The 15125-nt window shown below is 37.1% G+C and overlaps 1 protein-coding gene across 1 annotated transcript in view; it reads right to left on the minus strand.

Annotated features, from left to right (window-relative positions):
* Window positions 1-349: 349 nt before the first annotated feature.
* Window positions 350-15125, minus strand: part of STAM (signal transducing adaptor molecule) — a 92417-nt gene continuing 77641 nt past the window's right edge. Inside the window, exons 13-14 of the mRNA XM_028114187.1 lie at window positions 14867-15042; window positions 350-1183 (exon numbers count right to left, since the gene is read on the minus strand). Of these exons, the coding sequence (XP_027969988.1) occupies window positions 955-1183; window positions 14867-15042 (405 nt within the window). The 3' untranslated portion in view covers window positions 350-954. The remainder of the gene's footprint in view (window positions 1184-14866; window positions 15043-15125) is intronic.

Below are 15125 nucleotides of genomic sequence, written 5' to 3' on the forward strand. Positions count from 1 at the left end.
TAGTGTAATTCATGTTTTCTTTCCAGTTTAAAAATTTCTATCCATTGCCTCTATCTTTGGTGTCACTGCCACCAATAAACACAGTATACAGCTTAGAAATCTAATTACTATCTTCAACTAGGAAAAAGTAAATCAACATTATTCCTTTAAAAATAAGATATAAAGAATGTGATCCTACTTAATTTTGTCTCATGGTCCCACAATATTCTGAAATATCATGCCGAAATGTCAAAGTTTAAAAGGGAACACCATGATTTGCTGTACGTGAACCAAAAATTTAGCTCCTGTACGCTGGTATGATGACAGCTAGTAGTACGCAGAGGCTACAGAAAGACATCAAATACCTAAGTTTAGCTCACAATGAGTCCAAGGAAGGTTCAGTTTAATGTGAAACTGAAACATGGACAACATAACGCCTTCACGTAAATATGCTACAGCTTTGTTCTCTTGCAGTTTAAAGGGACAGTGTAATTATCTTAAATTTACACAAAACATTATGAAACATGGTAGTTGTTCATGATTAAAATAAAATAGCAATGTAAATTAATTTAACAGTGTTAAATATATTCACATGATCACCACTGTGATTCAAAATGGGCACCAATGAAGTTACACAGCAATATATGTACATAACATTTGCCACAACAGTTTTTTGTAAGTTTGACTTTTGCAGACCAGGTAATTTCATGAGACAAATAATCTGGTATCAATTCTTTCATATTATGAAAGGAATTAAATGTTGTAAGTAGTTTCAATCCTCTAGGGGAGGGGAAGGGAGAACCTCTAAAAAGTCAGTGCAAATTGAAGAGAGTTCTACCTTCTTGAATATTTGAACCTGTAGACCAAGATAGATTCCTATAAGCTGAGGATAAACAAACCTTATGATATTAAAGAACCTCATAACATTGTCAGCGGCATTTAGCGGATATTTGCCACAAACAGGAATCCCAAGTCCTATAGCAGAGCCTTCTGAGAATATGGTTGCTGTGGCTGAGGTGGCTGTTGACTGCCTCCTGGTTGAGGCAGCGTTGATGATGTCAAATTATAGTTCGGCACCTGGGACATACTAGTTCCTGCATTCTGGTACACAGTGACATCAGCAGCAGCAGCAGCAGCAGGAGGAGGACTATATACTGAAGCCTGGTTGGGGTATGTATTTCCTTGAACAGAACTGACCATTGTGCTGTGGAGGGGGGGAAAAACACTCAATTAGATCAATACTGACTTACATAGCCATTTAGAGATAAACAGGAAAGCTATTCATTAAACATTCGCTCATTCAATCCATCCCATAAATATTTATTAAATACAGATAAGAGCCAAACATTTGCTAATTTAGGCACTGGGATGTTATAAAGAAAGAAGGAAAAAGAGTCCTTATCGTCAGGGAGCTTAAATTCTAGTAGGAGAATAAAGATATTAAATCTATAATGGGTCAAGTGGTAATAACTGGTAGGAAGAAAAATAAAGCACAGTAGGAGGACCAACAGCACCTGGGACAAGAGATCCCAGTTTATGAACAGTGGTAGGGCAAGACCTCTCAGGTAAGACAACATTCAAAAGACAGCTGGAAAACAAGAGAGAGGGAGTCATATTGATTATCTAGGGTGGAGGGGGGGGAAGTACATCAAGCAAAGAGGACAGCCAATACAGAAGCTTTCGAGGAGAGAAAATGCCAGGCATGTTCAAGGAGCAGAAAAGCAGCCATGACGGAGACAAGAATGAGCACAGGGGAGCACAGCATAACATAAAGGGGCAGAATTAAGCGGGAGGAGAGCCTTAGAACATGTGGTGCCTTGTAGATCGTAACAAGGATTCTGGCTTATATCTGAGTGAGATGACAATAACTGACCGGTTGGTTTTGGACAGAAGACTGAGGGCATTTGATTCAGGTTTTAACAGACTGACTTTAGGCCAATGATAGATTACAAGGATACCTGAAAGGAAGCTACTACAATTGTCCAGATGAGAGATGACAGGTAGCTAGAGCCATGGTGGACATGGTAAAGAGGAGAGGAAAGGGTCGCATTATGAAGGCAGTGCCATCAAAATTTGCTAATGGGAAGTAGTCCAGATTGCCTGAAGTTTTAGAACTGAGTACCTGGCAGAGTGGCCATTCACTGAAAAGGAAGACTACAGTAGATTTGGGGAGGGAGAATCAAAGTACAGTTGTAGACACATAAAGCGAGAGACCTAGGAGATTCACAAAAGACAATGGACAGGCCTGGAGTCCAAATGAGAGGTCCAACAGTGTTCAGAGTCATGGGCCTGAATGAGATCCCCTACAGAGTGACTACGAACAGAGAAATAAGTAGTTTTTATTTAAACCCTAGACCTAGGAAAAAGGAAGATAAAGAGGCACTAGGCAAAGAAGACTGAGGAGTGGCAATAAGGTGGAAGGAAAACTAAGAGAGAATGGTCATGGTCAAGTGAAGACAGTATTTTGAAAAGGAAGTGACCATTGGATCTAACAGTACGGAAATCACTAGTCCTTGACAAGAGCAGTTCTAGCGACGAAGGGAGATGAAAGCCTAATAACTTTGTTTCTCTTATTTCCCTGAAAATAAAGCAGCATTTTAAGAGGCTTCCTGGGGTGCCTGGGTGGCTTAGTCGGTTAATCATTTTGATTTCGATTCAGGTCATGATCTCAGGGTTGTGAGAGGGAGCCCAGAGTCAGTCTCTGCAACTGGGCATGGAGCCTGCTTAAGACTCTATCTCTCTCCCTCTGCCCCCATTCCCAACTAAAAAAATAATAATAATAAAATAAAAGGGGCCTTCTATCTACTCCCACCACATTTACTATCCGTACCACACCCACTGATAAGAGTCTGCATTCCCTCCTGCTGAAACTGATCAAGGTCAGTGCTCCCATCCAAGCACCTTCCACTGTGCATGGCTCCTATTCCACCAAAAACATTCCTTCAGAGTCGTTGCTCTCTGCTTCCTCTCTTCCTGTTCCCAACCTGCTATTTGAGTTTCTACTCTGTGTAAGACACTAGGTTAACTAAACAAACAAAGAAAAATATTAAGAGCTTTAATACTGAGATTCCTCCCATACTTTTCATTAAAAATTGTAAAACAATCTATACAATGGGCAATTGCCCCAAATTTTCAAAATATTGCCTATTTCTAAACTTTTCTCCAATTGCTACACTGTTTATAAATCATTTGTAAGTTCAATCCTCTTCTACTGTGCAAAAAAACAAAAATTCATTATTATAATAGTCATTTACTGCTACATTCCACCTACTAATGTAACCACTTAAGGGTTTAAAAGCATTACCCATCATCATTCTATGTGTTGTGTTGTGAGATGTAAAGTGTAACAAGAAGTTGGACTTGATGCCACGACTTACAGCAGTAAGAGTCACAATACTAGTGTAATAGATACAGCGTTGAGACCAAGTGTTTAGCTCTGTGGGGTCAAAATGCCTGGTTTTGTATCTTACCTCAGTAGGACTTCAGTCCTCCCCTCCGTGTCTCAGGCTCCCCTCTATCAAATGGGTGACAGTGTACCTACTTCACAGGTTATTAGAATAAAAGAGTTATAATACACGTAAAGCATACAGCACAGTGTCTGGTGGTTACTGAAACACCCCGTAAGTGTTAGCTATTACTGCAGTCATCCGATTTTGTACTGTATTTCCTATCTCATTTATAGTTCTGCCATCTACCTGAGGGCAAAACCCAGCAATTCACCCAATACTTCTCTTTCCTGTGGCTGCTCTGCCCTAGCTCCCCACCTTCACCCACATGTAATCATTCATTAATCTCCTGAATAACTCTTTCCCCATCTCTTATCATTTTGTCCTGCAGTTGGACAATCATTTCTTGCCTAATATATACAATCTCCCACTTCTTACCTAGGACCTAAAAATTCATCTATACTACTGCCATTTAAAGCCCTTTAACAAGCTTTCACAGGTAAGACCCAACCTCCTTAACATATCTAGGACCATTCATTATCCTTGCCAGTAACTCCAAGTGTATCTCCCCCCCATCCCACTGAAGACTTTAATCCTTTAGTGACACCCCAAAATGTGCCATGTACTGTCACAACTCCTCAGTTTACTCATTCCATGGGTACCAAGCCATTTCATACTACCAAGTCTTTGCTTATGATAGAAAATCTTTCTTTTTTCCTCCAGGCTAAGAATAACAAAGCTTGAGCATATTTTCTTGTAAATCTTCCCTGAATCACAAGGCTCCTAAAGCACCTTGCAAGTACCTCTATTTGTAATTTGTTATAATTATGTATTTTTTTGTGTCTGTATCTACTAACCAGTAAGCACCCTGAGGCTAAGAAACTCTATAAACGGTCAACTAACATTTGACCAGAGAACCAAGAATATTCAATGAAAAAAAAAAAAAAAAGATAGCCTCTTCCATAAATAGTGTTGGGAGAACTGGATAACCACAAGCAGAAAAATGAAATTGGACGTCTGTCTTATATCATTCACAAAAACAAACCTGAAATGGATTAAAGACTTATATTTAAGACCTGAAACTCCTAGAAGAAAACATGAAGAGCTCTTTGACATTGGTCTTGGCAGCAATTTCCTGGCTATGATAACAAAAGCATAAGCAACAAAAATAAAAATCAACAAGTGGGAGTACATCAAACTAAAATGCATAGCAAAAGACACAGTCAACAAAATGAAAAGTCAATCTACAGAATGGGAGAAAATCATATATCTAATAAAAGATTAATATCCAAAATATATAAAGAACTCATATAACTCAACAGCAAAAAAACTAACAACCCAATTAAAAAATGGACAGGGGAATTGAATATACAGGTTTTCAAAGAAGACATAAAATGATCAATAGGTACATGAAAAATGCTCAATATTATTAATCATCAGGGAAATGGAAATGAAGAGCATAATGAGATATCACCTCACACCTGTTAAAGTGGCTATGGGAAAAGAGAATCCTTGGGCAGTGTTACTGGGAATGTAAACCGGTGTAGTGCTATGGAAAAGAGTATGAAGGTCCCCCCCCCAAAATTAAAAATTGAACTCCCATATGATCCAGCAGTCCTAATTCTGGATATATATTCAAAGGAACTGAAATCAGGACCTAGCAGATTATCTGCACTCTCATTTTCACTGCAGCATTACTCACAATAGCCAAGATATGGACACAACCTAAGTGTTTGTCATTGGATGAATGGATAAAGATGTGGGGTACACACACACACACACAATGGAAATATCAACCACAGAAAGAAGGAAATCCTGTCATTTGTGACAACTTGGATGAGACATAAGGACATTGTGCTAAGTAAAATAAGTAAGATACAGAAAGACAAATGTCATATGATCTCACTTATATGTGGAATCCAAAAAAGTCAAACTCAGAGGAGAGGGGTAGTTAGTAGGGCTTGGGGGTTGCTAAAAATGGGGAAATACTGAACAAAGGGTACACACTTTCAGTTATAAGATGAACAAGTCTGGGGACCTAATAATATTGCATGGTGGTTCTAACTAATAACATTGTATCATACACATGAATGCTGCTAAGAGTAAATCTTAAATGTTCTCACCACAAAAAAAGAAATGGTAACTAAATGAGGGGATGGAGGTGGTAGCTAATACTATGGAGTGGTAATCATTTTATAACATATAGATGTATCAAATCAACAAGTTGTACACCTTAAACTTATACAATGTTTTATGTCGATCATATCGTAAAAAAGCTGAAAAAATTCTAAATCATACTCTGGCAGAGACGAAATGTTCAGTAAACATCTGTTTAATAGAAGTAAACTGAAATAAGAGAAAAGTACATAGCTCTGGTCACCTTAGTACTATCACTGCCATCATTGCTACAGGAAGGTTTAGGAAACTGCATCAGTATCATGTTACCAAATTATCAGTAAGATTGTCCTAGGGTAACAGAAGTCTGGACAAGTGATGACCCTAGAACCGAAATTATATATAAAAGAATAAGAAATTGCCTTCTAGGTATGAACTAAGGGACACTTAAAAACCTGCCTACCAAAAATAAAAGAAAAAAATAATTCCTCATTGACTATAATTTGTAATTACAAAGCTCAAGTCGAATCTGCAGTACACCTCTATCAAGTATACTTCCAACCCCAATTCTTGCTCCTCCCAATTTCGTTTTCCTACATTTACTTTGTCCAAATTCATTATCCTACATTTACTTTGTCATCAATTTCCTCATTTAAACACACAAAACACATTTTTTATATATTTATAAATATATGTTATACATACGTGTGTGTATATATCTTTTTAAAAACTTCCTCAAAGCCTTTGTGAAGCCTTTGCAAGGAATTAAAAAATATATCTCACTGGCCTAATATAGCACTTGAAATTCCCACCAACACTTAAACATTTATTTATCAAATATTTACTGAGTTCCCAGCAGGTGTAAAACTCTATGCTACATAGTGTGCATACAAAGGTGAAAGAGACTTAGCTCCAGCTCTCAATATACAATAGTTCAGTGGGAATATAAACAATTAAAAAAGCAACAAGACAGTACACACTGTGCTGGGGTCCTGTGACAGCAACAGAAGAGGAACACTGTTGGAGAGGCGGGAAGGTAAAAGAGGCACTCTGGGAAAGATGAAGGTGAGCCAAGAATAAGAACTACAGAATAAAGAGGAATTTGCCAGGTACAGAGGGCTAAATATTTCCAGGAAATGTTCTACCAGGCACCTCTAAAAGGCACCTATTGAAATGTGCCTGTGTTTCTTGAGAGCAGACACTGATAGCTACGGTGTATCAGTGGAATCAGGCCCCAGAATACAGAGTAGGACCTGCATCAGGGATTTCACATGCTCACTGCTGAAGCAGACAGAGCAACCCACAGCAAAAAAGCAACACGATGCTACAGTGCTATAGCATTACACAGTTTAAGCACCCACCAATGGATTATCTCCAAGGACAATTTCTCAAGACCCTGACCAAAAAATGGTTCGGAAGTCAGCTCTATTAACAAGGGTGTTAGAGCAGTATGTGACACAGTAACAACAGACTAGCTGGAAGAGAGACAGCATTTCTGGCTAATAGTAAAGTATCTACATTAACTCATGCACATTCTCAACAATACCCACCTACTCTGTATCTAGTTTTCTAAAAAGCATGTTATTCCTTACCAATTTGCTTATTTTCCATGTAAGGGTATTCATTTTCATCAAATTTCAACTAAAAAAAAAAAGTCCTAGAAGAGAAAGAGCTATACCTAACATTTTTTTTCTCCTATGCTATATAACCCAGTAGGAAATGCCCTGTCTTTTGATGTCTATAATAGGCCTCCCCATTACCCTTCCTCTTAAGGCCACTTAGGAATACTAAATGTGATCACAAAATGATGTGTAAAAATCCCCAAGCATCCCCAGTGTGACCCTTTTGAGGATGGATAATACAACAGTGATGGTAGTATAGTGGCATTCCCGGGCAACTTCAACACTGATGGAAAGGTTTCTACAAACTGTGCCTATGCCACCAAGAAACTTCTGTTATGAGTCAGAATATCATAACTTTTAGAATGACACACTGAATTCTTAATGCCTATATTTTATTCACTTCAAAAGACTTCAGTTTAAATTCCGACTGAAGCAGAAGAAACACGTAATTGTAAATTTTATCATATATAATCACTTAACTATGACTGGAGGCATTATAAGTAAATAGCCAAAACATTGGTCTGTTATTTCATATTCAGCTAGCAGAAGCGTGAACTATAGAAGCATATGATTTCTTGTATCTCTCCTTTCAAACGGTTTATCTTGCTGTAATATACTAAATTCTGACACAGGGCAAAAAGAAGGAAATATCTGTCTTAGGAGACATCCCAGAACTGTAAATTCCAGAAAAATGATAAAAACATTTAGATTTTATACGAAATTTGTGGAGGATAAATTATAGTTACCAAATTTAAGTTTCATTAAAGTCCTTCGAATATCATCATATACTCAAATAAAAACAAAACCAAATTATGGGTTGGGTTCAAGATGGCAGTACAGAAGACCCTAAAGTCACTCCAATCCATGAGTGTAACAAATACACAACTACATATGAAATAACTTAATCTTAAAAAGACCAGAAAACTGGACAAACAGAAGCTCTGCAACAAAGGACAAAAACCACTGAGAAAGACAGGAGAGGCAGAGACACCATCTGGACAAAAAACCCCATCCCAGGTACTGTGATCCACAATTGGAAGAGATCTCAAATATACATACATTTTCCCTGAGGAGAGATCTAACCTTTAGATCCCACATGAAGGGAGCCCCCAAAATGTTGGGCTTTGAAAACCAATGGCAATTATATCCAGGAAAACCACAGACTGTAGGGAACAAAGAAACTCGTTCTTAAAGAGCTAGCCATGCAGACTCACTCAAAATCCAGCACTACAACACAAATTTGAGAAGGGCCTACACCATATGTAAACAAGAACCACTTCATAATCTTGAAGTGCCTACCAGACCCACACCACAGACTGGGCCCTGACACAGCAGACACGCACACACAGTCCACACAGGGGACACCCGGTAAGCACCGAGCTCTGCTCAGAAGGGATTGTGCTTGTGTGCTCTACATGAAATTTCCTACACAAGGCCACTCCTTCAAGACAGAGAGAAGTAGTTAATTTACCTAATACAAAGAAAAAAACACAGGAGTCAGGCAAAATGAAGAAACAGAGGAATTATGTTCCAATGAAAGAACAAGAAAAAATATGAGAAAAAGACATTAATGAAACAGCAATAAGCAAACTGATAGAGTTCAAAGTAATGGTCATAAGGAAGCTCATCACACTCAGGAGAAGAATGGATGAACAAAGTGATATCTTCAACAAACAGACAGAAAATATAAGAAAGTACCCAACAAAAGTTACAGAATTGAAAAATACAGTAACTGAACTGAAAAATATACTGGGCAGGTACAACAGCAGCCTGGATGAATCCAAAGTTGTAATATAAAGCAATGAGAACTCATCCAGAAGGAACAGAAAAAAAGAATAAAAACAAATGAACACCTTGAGTAAAATATCAGGCAGAATAGCATTCCTATTACAGGATCCCAGAAGGAGAAGACACAAAACACCAAAAAACTTATCTGAAGAAACAACAGTTGAAAACTTCACTAATTTGGAGAATGAAATGAACATGCAGGTCCAGGAAGCTTGGAGAGTTCCCAAGAAGATGAACCCAAAAGATACACACCAGGATATGTTATAATTAAAATGGTGAAAGTTAAAGATAAAGAGAAAATCCTAAAGCACAAAAAGAAAAACAACTTATTCATACAAGAAAAACCCCATGAGGCTATCAGCAGATTTTTCAGCAGAAACTACAGAAAGAAGACAGTATTCCTAGTGCTAATGGAAAAAAAAACTCCAACCAAGAATTCTCTACCAAGCAAGATTATCATTCAGAATTGAAGGAGAATCAAAGTTTTTCAGATAAGCAAAAGCTAGAGGAATTCATCACCACTAAACCTGGCTTTACAAGACATGTTAAAGGGATGACTTTAACCTAAAAAGAAATGGCACTAATTAATAACAAGAAAACATACAAAAGTAAAAATCTCATTGGAAAAGGTAAATATATAGTAAAGGCATATCAATCACTTATAAAGCAAGTATGAAGATTAAAATACAAAAATAGTAAAATTAACTAAAACTGCAATAATTAGTTAAGGGACATATAAAATAAAAAATGCAAAATGACACACCAAAAATATAAAAAACGGGACTAGAGGGAAAAATGTAAAGTTTTGAAATGTGTTCAAATTTAAGTTGCTATCAAGTCAAAACAAAGTTATATGCACAGCAAGTTATATGTGAACCTTATGGTAACCACAAAGCAAAAACATAAAGTAAATATACAAAAGAAAATGAGAAGAAAAATCTAAACATACACTAAAGAAAGCCATCAAGCCACAAGAGAGGAGAGAAAGAAAAGGAACAGAGAGGAACTATGAAAATAGCCAGAAAACAACTAACAAAATGGCAGGTAATATATACCTATCAATAACTACTTTAAATGTAAATGGACTAAACTCTCTAATCAAAAAAGATGGAATAGATAAAAAAACATGACCCATCTATATGCAGCCTACAAAAGACTTATTTCAAAGTAAGGACAGAAACAGACTGAAAGGGAAGGGCTAGAGAAAGATATTCCATGCAAATGGAAACAAAAAGAAAGCTGAAGGAGCTATACTCACATTAGACAAAATATGCATTAGAAGACTATAACTAAACTGAGCCTGGGTGGCTCAGTCCATTAAGCATCAGTCTTCATCTCAGGTCATGATCTCAGGGTCCTGGGATTGAGCCCCATGTCAGGCTCTCTGCTCAGGAGGGAGTCTGCTTCTCCCTCTCCCTCTGCATCCCCCACGCTTGTACTCTCTCAAATAAATAAATAAAACCTTTTTTTAAAAAAAAGACTATAATAATAGACAAAGGGCATTACATAATGATATAAAGGTCAATCCAAAAGAAAACACAACATTTATAAATATATATGCATCCAACATAGGAGCAATAATATATATAAAGTAAATATTAACAGACCTAAAGAGAGGAATGGACAGTAATACAGTAACAGTAGGGGACTTTAACATCCTACTTATATCAATGGGTAGATCATCCCAACAGAAAGTCAATTAAAAAACATCAGCCTTAACCAACACATTAGACCAGATGTACTTAATAGAAAATTACAGAACACACATCCAAAAGGAACAGAATACACATTCTTCACAAATGCATATGGAACATAGTCTAGGACAGATCACATGTTAGACTACAAAACAAGTCTCAATAAATTCAAGAAAACTGAAATCATATCAAGCATCTTCTCTGAGAAGAAAACTGGAAAAACTACAAATAGATGAGATTAAACAATATGCTACTAAACATCACTAAATAAATAAAGAAATCAAAAAAGAATCAAAAAATACCTTGAGACAAATGAACAGAAATATCTATGGGATGCTGCAAATGCGGTTTTAAGACAGAAGATCAAAGCAATACAGGCATACCTCGAGATATAAGAAAATCTCAAACAGTCTAATCTTCCATATAAAGGAGTTGGAAAAAGAGCAAATGAAGCACAAAGTCAAGAAAAGGAAGGAAATACTAAAGATCAGAGCAGAAATAAATTAAATAGGCACATTAAAAAAAAAAGTCAATGAAACTAAGAGCTGGTTCTTTGAAAAGATAAAGAAACTCAAACCGTAGCTAGACAAACCAAGAGAGAAAGAGAAGGCTCTAATAAAATCAGAAATGAAAAAAGTTTTAACTAACACCACAGAAATGAAAAGGATGAAGAGCAACGACTATAAACATATGCCAACAAATTGGAAAACCTAGAAAAAAATGGAAGAGTTACTAGAAACAATCTTCTACGACTGAATCACAGAGAAATAGGAAATATGAATAGACATTACTAGTAGTATGATTGAAACAGCCATCAAAAACCTCTCAACAAACAAAAGTCCAGGACCAAACACCCTCACACTGGTGAATTCTACCAAACATTCAAAGAAGATTTAATACCTATCCTTCTCAAACTCTTCCAAAAAACTGAAGAGGAGGGAATACTTCTAAAACCAGTTTTTGAAGCCAGCCTTACTCTGATACCAAAACCAGATAAGGAAACCACACCCACCCACCCACACACACACACACACACACACACACACAGGTAATTACAAGCCTATCACTGATGAACACTGATGCAAAATTCAACAAAATATTAACAAACCAAATTCAACAATACATTAAAAGGATCATACACTATGACGTCAAGTGGGATTTATTCCAGGGATGCAAGAATACCTCAATATCCACAAATCAAACAACATGATATACCACACTAACAAAACTAATAAAAATCATGATCATTTCAGGGGTGCCTGGGTGGTTCAGTCAGTTAAGGGTGTGACTCCTGATTTCGGCTCAGGTCATCATCTCAGGATCCTGGGATCCAACCCCGTGTCAGGCTCCATGCTGGGTATGGAGCTTGCTTAAGATTCTGTTGCTCCCTCTGCCCCTCCCATCATCCTCCACTCCTTCACAAATAAGCAAACAAATAAATAAAAATTTAAAAATCCCACCATTTCAACAGATGCAGAAAAAGCATCCGATGAAAACTCTCAATAAATAGGTACAGAGGGACCATTACTGGACATAAGAAAACACATAATGACACAGCCACAGCTAACATTATACTCAATGGTAAAAGAAAGCTTTTCTTTTAAGATCATGAACAAGACAATGATGCCCACTCTGCCCACTTTTATTCAAATACTATTGGATGTCCTAGCCACAGCAATTAGGCCAAGAAATAAAAAGAAAGTGGGAAGAGGAAGGGAGAAGAGTAGAGAGAAGAGGGAGAAGAGAAGAGAAGAGGAGAATGCATCCAAATTGAAAAGGAAGAAGTAAAACTGTCACTATTTGTAGATGACAGGATACTATATGCAGATAAGCCAAAAGACACCACCAAAAATTTGTTAGAGTACATGAATCCAGTAGTCAAAGGACACTTAACAAAGATTTTATAAACACACAAAATCAAAATACAGAATTGTGGCATTCTTATATACTAATAATGACTTATTGGAAAGAGAAACTAAGAAAATAATCCCACTTACAGCTGCATCAAAAAAAAAAATAAAACACCTAGGAATAAATTTAACCAAGGAGGTGAAAGACTTGTACATTAAAAACTGTAAGACACTGATGAAAGAAACTGAAGATGACACAAATAAATGGAAGGATATTCTGTGCTCACAGATTAGAAGAATTACTGTTGTTAAGTCTCCATACTACCCAAAGCAATCTATAGATTCATTATAATCTCTAATGAAATGCCAAGGGCATTTTTTACAGAACTAGAGCAAACAGTTCTAAAATTTGTATGGAACCAAAAAAATTCCTGTATAGCCAAAGCAACTTTGAGAAAGAACAACAAAGCTGGAGGTATCATGTTCCCTGATTTAAAACTATACTACAAAGCTACAGTAATCAAAACAGCATAGTATTGGTATAAAAAGAGACACACAGATCAGTGGGATGTCACTGAGAGCTCAGAATTACACCTGCACACATATGGACAATAAACTTACAACAAAGAGGCCAAGAATATACAATGTAGAAAGGACAGCATCTTCAGTAAATGGTGTTGGCAATATTGGACAGCCAAATGCAAAAGAATGAAACTGGACTACCAGCTTACACCATACACAAAAGTTAATTCAAAATGGATTAAAGACTTGAATATAAAAACCTGATACCATAAATTTCCTAGAAGAATACACAGGTGGTAATAAGCTTTTTGACATCAGTCTTATCAATATCTCTGTGGATCTGACTTCAAAGGCAAGAGAAACAAACAAAAAAAAATGAATGAATGAATGGGATTACATCAAAATAAGCTTCTTCTGCACAGCGGAAGAAACCATCATCAAAATGAAAAGGCAACCTATGGAAAGGGAGAAGGTTTTTGCAACTCATATATCTGACAGGGGATTAATATCCAAAATATATAAAGAATTCATATAACTCAACAACAAGAAACCAAACAATCCAATTTAAAAGTGGGAAGATAATATGAATAAACATTTTTCCAAAGAAGACCTAAAGATGGCCAAGAGGCACAGGAAAGATGTTCAACATCAGTAATTATCATGGAAATGCAAATCAAAATCACAATGAGATTATCACCTTACACCAATTAGAATGGGTATTATCAAAAAGACAAGAAATAACAAGTGTTGATGAGGCAGTACAAAAAAGGGAATCATTGTATACTGTTGGTGGGAATGTAAAGTGGTGCAACCAACAGTATGGAGATTCCTCAAAAAATTAAGAATAGAACAACTATATGATCCAGCTGTTCTTCTTCTGGGTATTTACCTGAAGAATATGAAAATATTGATTTGAAAAGATATATCCACCCTTATGTTCACTGCAGGATTATTTACAATAGCCAAGAAATGGAAATAACCAAAACGTCCACTGATGTATTAATCGATAAAGAAGATGGTGTGTGTGCGTGTGTGTGTGTGCGCGCGTGTGTGTGTGCGTGTGCGCGCGTGTGTGTGCGTGCGCGTGCGTGTGTGTGCGTGTGCGCGCGTGTGTGTGCGTGCGCGCGTGTGTGCGCGCGCGTGTGTGTGTGTGTGCGCGTGTGTGTGTGTAGTAGTAGTAGTAGTAGTAGTATATGTAGTGTATATATACTACTCAGGCATAAAAAAAATGAAATCTTACCATTTGAGACAGCATGCATGGAACTTAAAAGTATTGTCATGGTAAGTAAAATAAGTCAGAGAAAGACAAATACATGATTTCACTCATATGTGGAATCTAAAAAAAAAAAAAAAACCCCAACAACCACCAAACCAAACTCCTACAGAGAACAGACTGGAAGTTACCAGAAGGGAAGAGGATGTGGGGGTGGGTGGAATGGCTGAAGGAGGTCAACTGAATAGTGATAGATGTAACTAGACTTTATAGTGCATACAGATAAAGAATTAAAATGTACATGTGAAACTTACATAATGTTACATGCCAATTTCACCTTGATAAAAAGAAAAATGATAGGAAATTTTAAAAATACAGAACCAAGACTTGAATAGAGCAGTTCAATGAGTCAGTAAGACAGAAGACTAGCTTGCTGGCTAGTAATGCAACAAGGCAGGGGTTCATGTAGAACCCACTCATCACCACACACAGGGCTGACCATCTGGTATTAGTGATGGCATCTATCCTAGGTTTTTCTTATGCAGCTCTTATGGTTACAGGTGATTTGGAGGCATTTAAGAGTTATAACAGCACTAACTCCAAACAACAGTGAAACAACAGTCAAAAATCAAATTACTTAGGGTAAGAAGCCTGAGTCTGCTGACTGGGAAGGGCTGCGTTTACAGATGGTGGAACTGCTCCTTGGCTGAGAGAAGACAGCTGCTCTGGGGGAAGACTGTAGCTCTGGAGATGGCTCATCTGCGCACTCCCTGCAACCAGGTAAGCACCACTTTGGGGAGGCCCTGGATAGACCTAGAACAGTTTATGATAAAAAAAAAAAAAGAAAAAAGAAAAAAATACATTTTCTAAGATTTTAAAAGGTATGCCAAAATTTC

The sequence above is a fragment of the Eumetopias jubatus genome, unplaced genomic scaffold (assembly GCF_037043125.1).
Source record: "Eumetopias jubatus isolate StellerSeaLion01/CBP00866 unplaced genomic scaffold, mEumJub1_p1.0 scaffold_8, whole genome shotgun sequence".
Classification (NCBI taxonomy): domain Eukaryota; kingdom Metazoa; phylum Chordata; class Mammalia; order Carnivora; family Otariidae; genus Eumetopias; species Eumetopias jubatus.